Source organism: Phaethon lepturus, unplaced genomic scaffold (genome assembly GCF_000687285.1).
Source record: "Phaethon lepturus isolate BGI_N335 unplaced genomic scaffold, ASM68728v1 scaffold30823, whole genome shotgun sequence".
NCBI lineage: Eukaryota > Metazoa > Chordata > Aves > Phaethontiformes > Phaethontidae > Phaethon > Phaethon lepturus.
Window position 1 is genome coordinate 1 of NW_010531666.1, and position 7,977 is coordinate 7,977.

At 39.1% G+C, this 7,977-nt stretch overlaps 1 protein-coding gene across 1 annotated transcript; it reads left to right on the forward strand.

The window, feature by feature from the left end:
- Positions 1–1,231: 1,231 nt before the first annotated feature.
- On the forward strand, positions 1,232–6,814 carry HMGB1 (high mobility group box 1). The gene is made up of 4 exons (XM_010284640.1): positions 1,232–1,390; positions 1,682–1,827; positions 2,794–2,968; positions 5,007–6,814. Exons 1-4 carry the CDS (start codon positions 1,241–1,243, stop codon positions 5,181–5,183), a joined length of 648 nt encoding a protein of 215 aa, XP_010282942.1. The 5' UTR covers positions 1,232–1,240; the 3' UTR covers positions 5,184–6,814.
- Positions 6,815–7,977: the final 1,163 nt, after the last annotated feature.

Sequence of the window (7,977 nt, forward strand, 5' to 3'; positions counted from 1 at the left end):
GCTCACGGTCGCAGCCCTTCGGTCGCAGTGCCTTATCCTTCCCACAGTCACTCCACGCCTCCGAAACACCCCTGCCCCGTCCCCCCCGGCCCTCGCCGCCTTCCCCCTGCAGTGAGCGGGAAGAGCGCCGGTCTCTAGCCGAGCCCCGGGTGCTGGCTGGCTCTGGGAGCGTCTCCATGGCAGGCCGGAGGGGCTCGCGGGTCACAGCCCTCTTGTTTACTTGATAGAAACTTCAAACCGGACGTGTTTAGTCACAGAGCAGAAATCTGTTTCTGTCTATCCGCCAAACCGATAGGAAATACTGCTTCTGTGGCAATACGGGCTGGCGGTGTGTGCACTTTTTTTAGAATTTTTTTTTTTTTTTTTTAAATCTTGCTGAAGAGCAGAGTTTGTCAGGGTGCAAGTGGCTTTTTCCAGGGAGCTATGAAGAAATACTCTGCATGTCTGACTTGGGTGTGAAAGCTCCAGGAAGGTGTTTTTTGTTCCCTCAGTCCCTGAAAGAGTCAGATAGTCTTTGTGCTGAGCACAGCTCTGCTAGTCATATGTAAATGTCATACTTTTCGCGTCCATGGCTTGGTTATAACATGTTTGACTGAGTGCGGTTTCATTCCTGTATTTCTAGGTATATGTACAAAGACTAGGTTTTTGCAGTACACTTAAAGGAGAGTGATAATATATGGCATATAATAATAATAATAAAAAATACATACATATTGCAAATGGGCACCCAAGGCCTACAGGGTAGAGGGGATAGAAAGATGAGCTTTAGGAAGAAAAAAATTAATAACCTATAAAGCCAACTGAGACAGGATGCTCGAGTACTTTTTCCCTTCTTCCTTCAATATAATTAATTCCATCCAACCATAGTATCAGTACGCTAGGAGTAATCAAGGAGTGCGGTCTCCACTGCACTGATACTAGTACTTGCTTTCAGGTTGCTTGGAAGGGACATTTTTGTTCACAGGAGACCAGAACTGCACACTTTGAAGGCCTTTTGAGATGTTGGGTTGCTTGCATCCAGGTCCCCTCAAGCAGCAATGGCAGAAATCTTCCTTAAGTTTTCCAGAAGCAAAACTTATTCCTGTTGTATGATTTTGGAATACTGCTCTGATGGGTCTTGTTTGGCATGATCCTTCGTCATGTCTTACTTCCCACATTGGTTTGTAAAAAGTAAAAGTTTTAAAGGTGTGTTTTGTTTTGTTTTGTTTTGTTTTTGCTTTGTCCTAGAAAATCATCAAAAATGGGCAAAGGCGATCCTAAGAAGCCGAGAGGTAAAATGTCTTCATATGCCTTCTTTGTGCAAACCTGCCGGGAAGAGCACAAGAAGAAACATCCAGATGCTTCAGTGAACTTTTCAGAGTTCTCAAAAAAATGCTCAGAACGATGGAAGGTAGGAATAACCACTTAAAAATCCCACAGAACCTTAAATGATGGCTTTGTGCAAAATACTATTTGAGACTGTAAATTATTTCTTTAAAAGTTCAGGCTTTAGGTAAGTAGGAAGCGCAGTTATAAGATAAGTGGTAACTATCTGTTGTTCTTGCCTCACCTTTAGCTCCCCCGACAGAAATTTTGGAATGGACTTGGATATGCTTTTGAGTCTCAAAATACCATTTTGATCCTTATGAGTCCCTTCCAACTTGAGATATTCTATGATTATATGATTCTACTTGCCTTCCAGACTATGTCTTCTAAGGAGAAAGGGAAGTTTGAAGATATGGCAAAGGCTGACAAGCTTCGTTATGAAAAAGAAATGAAAAACTATGTACCACCTAAGGGGGAAACAAAAAAGAAGTTCAAGGATCCAAATGCACCGAAGAGGCCTCCGTAAGTAGAATTCTCGTTAGTTTATCTTTCGGGACCATCATGCAGGCATGTATCTATAAAATGGTCATTTTATCCACATTTATGAGCTTCAGAAATACAAGATTACATGATTTTCCTGACCAGTGGTGTAAAGATAGGTTGAAATTTTAGTTAACGAATTACAGGGTTGTGGTTTCAGGTTGGCCCTCTTTAAGTTGGAATAAATGTCAGCCTTTAAAAGTGGATGCAAAAATCGGTGACATGCAGTTCTGACTCATATTTCCAATTTCTGTTAAGAGGGTAATTCTAGTGTAAAATGGCAGTAAAATATTTCAGGCCCTCTCTCCCCACCTGTTGGCTTGAGCAGAATTTTGATTGACAGTCCATTAAAAACTAAGAGGCTTTTGCACAGAACAGGGTTAGAAGGATGATCTTGCACAAAAACCAGCTTGGAGAATTAAAATGTCAGCCACTACATAAAGACTACTGACTTCAGGTTTGCACGGTACTAGACACTAGTCCTTTATAGTGATATGTTTTTGTGTGTGTTTTAAATGGAGCTAATGCTGAAAAGAACAGGGAAGTTCCTGTACAAGTGAATATTCTTATTTGAGCTGATGCTGTCGTCTGGAAACCCTAATTTTCGTAACAAATATTGCAGCTTCTCTGCCTTTAACAGTTCTGACATAATGTTTGCTCCCCTGGTATCATTCACTCATTCTCCTTTTTTTAAGGTTTTCTCTGTATATGGTATATAAAATTTGCCCTTCTGTAGAAACCAGATGTGCAGCGTTACCTAAGAGACAAGGATATGTTAAGTTTTCAAAGTAGTTTATTCCGTTCTAATACCTCCCATTGTAATTAACGTTTGTCTTGCATTTAGATGCTTTTCCAAAAAACTCTTAAGCAACAGTAACAAAGGTCACAAAACTTTCTGTTACAGTAAAATCTAACATTAAAATAATCTCTCTTTTTTTTCCTCTGTAGTTCGGCTTTTTTCTTGTTTTGCTCTGAGTTTCGTCCAAAAATCAAAGGAGAACATCCTGGTCTGTCCATTGGGGATGTCGCAAAGAAACTGGGAGAGATGTGGAACAACACCGCTGCAGATGATAAACAGCCTTATGAAAAAAAGGCTGCTAAACTGAAGGAGAAGTATGAAAAGGTAACATTGACATTTATGGAGATGGTTTAGGGAGGTCAAGCCTCAATTTAGACCTTTCTTTCCTTCTCGTGTACTCTGATACCTGATGTTGCAAATTACAATATGGTAATGACAAATGTCATAATATTTGTTGGAAAATACCACGTAAGGGAGTATACAGTTTATTACCATAACACTAAATTGCCGTCCTTTGTGTTGAACTATTTGCATTCATCTGTGATTCAGGACCCTCAGTGATGGTTTAATAGACACCATGGTGTCTGTGGTGTTATTAAAACAATAGGTCACAGCAGTATCTGAATTAAGTTGGTAGTATTAAGTAATGACAGTAAAGAGTAAAATGGTTCTCCCTGTTTTTGGAGGTGTTCGGTATTGATGAACATCCCTGAACATTAGGATAATTGATACACATAGATTCTATTTTTAGTTTATTCTGGGGATAATGTCAGAACACTAATGAGCTGCTAGTTTTAGATGTGTTTTTCCTGTACCTAGTTTGTGTCCATCTCCTTTCTAGTAATTAACATAGTTAATAATACATACGAAGCAGCATATCATACAGTTTCTTGAATTATTAAAGCTAAATCCTGTTGTCTTTATTGTAGCTGTAGAAATGTGTTGTGCACACAGGGTAGTGCTACGTGCGTTTTTATTTCCATGGGCAGATTCCCATCCTAATACAAGTAAACCAAGGGAGGAGGCAATGCGTGTTAGCATCCCCTGATGATGCTTTACAGTGGGGTCAGCAACCACCTATAGCTAATGTATACCACCTATGTGCATTTGCATGCCATGACCTTCCTCTGGTATTTCTCCTGCTGGCAAGCAAAACCATTTGGAAAATTGTAGCATTGTAGTGAGCAAGGTGGCCTCTTCGAGTCCTAATTATGTGCTGGAGAGGAACTGCAGGTCTAAAAGCATTCCCATATTGTCCTTCCTGTGCAACTTAAACTCTTTAAGTACAATAATTGTGCATGCAGCCAAGGCAACTCCTAAGAGACTTCTTTAATGGTAGAATTATTAGTCTTTATTCCCAGATATTTTAATCTTTGCTAGTATTGTCTTTTATTTCTTACTCTTACAAACGGGGTTTTAAAGATGCAGTATTTCACTGCTTGGCCTTTGACTCAGTGGATATTGTATCTTCTGAAAATTTCACATTAAGCTTTAAGGGAGTCTGAGGGAACTGTAAGATTAGTGGTGTAATGTTTACTGGGCAGGGACTATTTGAAGATTTGGACCATCTGTGTAAAGATGTTGATGTTTTTCTGTAGCTGGTAGGTTTTAAGTCCTGTAGATCAATTCTGTTACCTTTTTTTTTTTATTATTTTGGCACAGAGTTGGGAAGTCTAACCATTTTTCTGGCTTGGTCTTCCAGGTACAGTTTTAACTTCCCTATAACAGGAACTCAATTTTGTGCGTTATAAACCACTAGAATAAATTTATTGCATGCAGAAGGTGGCACTGTCTACCCTTTAATCATGTTCTCCTACCTTTTATTTTGTAAACTTGAGTTAGGCAGAGTTCTGTATAATCACTCTTCACTGAGACATAACATTGCAAATGCTGAGCCATGTCATACTGTGTTTTGGATGGCTAATTACAATTTTGTGGCTCAAACAAGGATTTTTGCTGTGCGTTTCTTCAGGCATCATAGAAGGTAGGGCTGGAAAGGAACCTTAAGAGGTCTCCCTACTTCATTTCTGTATGGGATAGTGGGTTCAGCTGTGCCTTTTCCACAGAGGCAGCAGCTTTTCCAACCTGTTCCCAGAAGTCTGACAGTAGAGATCCCTCAAGAGCCGTAAGCAGTGTGTTCCAGCGTGCTGGTATCATTTCTGTGTTAGAGGGTTCCCGTTTCTTTGTCATTGGGCCTCGGTTCACCTTGTAACTGAAGCTACAGCTCCCAGTCCTGCCCCAGTGGATGTGGAGACAGGGCAGGTACCTGGGTGGCTCTGGTTTTACAAGTAGCGTTTGGAAGTTCAGAGCTCTTTGGCTGCTTAAATCTTTGAGAGATTCTTCCTGCTTTTTCTCCTTCAAGGATATTGCTGCGTACCGGGCCAAAGGGAAGGTTGATGCAGGCAAAAAAGTAGTTGCCAAGGCTGAGAAGAGCAAGAAGAAGAAGGAGGAGGAGGAAGACGAGGATGAAGACGAAGAGGATGAAGATGATGAAGAAGAGGAAGAGGAGGAGGAGGAAGATGATGATGATGATGAATAAGTCTCTTTTAGAGCAATTTCTTTCTTGTCTATAAAGCATTTAACCCCCCTGTACACAACTCACTCCTTTTAAAGAAAAAAAAATTGAAATGTAAGGCTGTGTAAGATTTGTTTTTAAACTGTACAGTGTCTCTTTTTTTGTATAGTTAACACACTACCGAATGTGTCTTTAGATAGCCCTGTCCTTAGTGGTATTTCAATGGCCACTAACCTTGCCTGGTACAGTGTGGGGGTTGTAAATTGGCATGGGAGTTTTAAAGCAGGTTCTTGTTGGTGCACAGCACAAATTAGTTATATATGGGGATGTAGTTCATTTTTCATCTTCAGTTGTCTCTGATGCATCCTAAAAATAATTGTTGTTCTGTTATCTGAATACCACTCTGTAATTGCAAAAAGGAAAAAAAAAAGTTGCAGCTGTTTTGTTGACATTCTGAATGCTTCTAAGTAAATACAATTTTTTTTATTAGTATTGTTGTCCTTTTAATAGGTGCCCTTGAAAAATCATACTTTTTCTTTTCTCTCTCTTTTTTTTTTTTTTTTTTTTTTTGAGGGGAACTCATCTTTTGCTTTATTGAATGCCCATTTGGGATCACGGGAATATTACAGTTTTCATCTTTCATATAACCAGCTGATAAACAAAGCTTTGATCTGCATACCCTGCATAATCATGATAGGGTAAGAAAAGAAATATATAGGCATATGATGAAAGAATATTCTTCCGTAACTGGAAACAAAACAAAAAATTCAATCTCAACAAACTGATATTTGTTCAGATTTTTGTGAAATGTAATATTCTATTGAGTTGCATGAGTTTACCAGTCTTGGAGAGTTGAGAAGTATAGAGTTCAATTTTACAGAAATTAAATACTTTGGGGGGGTTGGGGGGCAGTGGGAGGGAGGGAATGTTATAAATTTTGTCCTAGAAGGACCCATAGGAAGAGTGTACGTCCATCCGGTGTAGAGAAATTTACAGGTGTGACTCCGTTACCATGTAATGGAAGTTGTGGTTGTAAATCTCTGAACACTTGGGAGCGATGAGTGTACCTAAAATGTGTAAAGTTAAAAGCATGAAATTACCATATTATTTTTTGGTGACAGGTCTGGTGATGGCCACGGGCTTTATACCATGAAACTCTCCTGGTAGCAAATGGCCCACGAGAAATGATTTTTCTTTCTAAGATTTCTATAAATGGTACCATTATTATTTGTTAAATCTATGTAAATTCATATTTGTATTCTTGAAATTCTAGTTTTAGCCCTTTAAACAAAGTTGTATATTGTCTCAAATTGAAAATGAGATAAGATGTATTTTTCCTGTTAGGTTTTATACCGCACTCTTGATGTTTGCCCATTTTTAAGTTAAATATAGCTGTATGGAAAAGTACATTTTATTAAATTTTGCATTAAAAAGTGAAATGTTTATGGTATACCAACAATGTCTAATTTGGTCAAATATAGTTCTCTTCCAAAACCAAAGCTAAGGGTTTTTTTGCATATTTAGTAAAACTTCAAGTGCTGGCAACTGTTAACTATTTTCACATATACCTGCTTACCAGTTTGGGGGTCAATTTGGCAATTTTGTGGTTACAAAATTATGGTTCTCTTAAGTGCCAGTGTTTAAAAAAAAAAAAGGCAAAAAAAAAAAGCATTCTTGTAATTTTACACGCTTTTGTGATGGAGTATTGTTTTGTTATACAATTTTGACTTTCAGATTCTTATTTCAATTTGCATTTATGTATAACTTCAGGAGAAATATTGAACATCTGAATCCTGGATGATACTAATAAACTAATAATTGCAGAGGTTTTAAATACTTAGTTAAATGGCTCACTTAATATCCTAAGGGGTGGGGTTTTTTGCGTGTGTTGGTGTTTTCAGATATGTACATCCCTGTGTTCTGTTTCAAACAGAAGAATGATGCTGTTCACAAGATCTTGATACAGAAAGCTTAGGACAGATAGTTGGTTTGTTTTGGGTTTTGTTTTTTTTTTTTCCTTCTTAAACCGGCTATTATGCATTCAAATGCTCATAACTGATCACAAATAAATTTTCTGTGCTGAAAGGCTTTTTTGTTTCCCCAGGTCATCAGAGGAAAGTAGACACATTTCTTGTTCTTGGAACAAACATACTTAATGAGATCCTTATAATCTTGTGCCTTTGTTCTCGGTGCTTGATGTTGACAGAAGTAACCGAGAGGATTCAACTGATCTTAAAAGATGAGTAGCAAGCGCTTACCCAGCAGCCGGGCACGGCCTTTGCCTTTACCTCGGGGGTTAGCACATTGATAACAAACAGAGTGTGCTCAAGGCTGAAGAGGGTAGGTAATGCAGTAATTTTAAGTGCTACTTTCTGAGGAAAAAGAACCCATGGTACTACTCTGCAGGGGCTGGTGGTGGTTGGGAGGTGTACCAAAGCTTCCAGAGCTCTCCAAGATGGCCACGGTTTTCTCATGAGCAGTTGGTGGGTGCCTGTAAATCAGCCAAGCTTGCACATGTATATTGGACTGAAGTTTCACTTGGGTATTCAAGAAAACTGATTTGAAACAAGAAAACTGCTATTGGGGGCGGGAGGGTGGGGGTGGGGGAAGACCATAGTTGGGTAGATTAATTCTCTTTTTAAAATAAAAATAAGAGCTTCTGAGAGTTGTTGCTGGAAAGGACCTCCCCCTTCCTCAGCTGTGGTCCCTTGCGAGGTCCAGCAGTTAAATAACCCTCTTGGTCGAAACTCTGCCTGATTCTCCACACTGATAGGTCAGACTTTACTACGAGATTACTTCATCTGAGGTCAGTTATTGC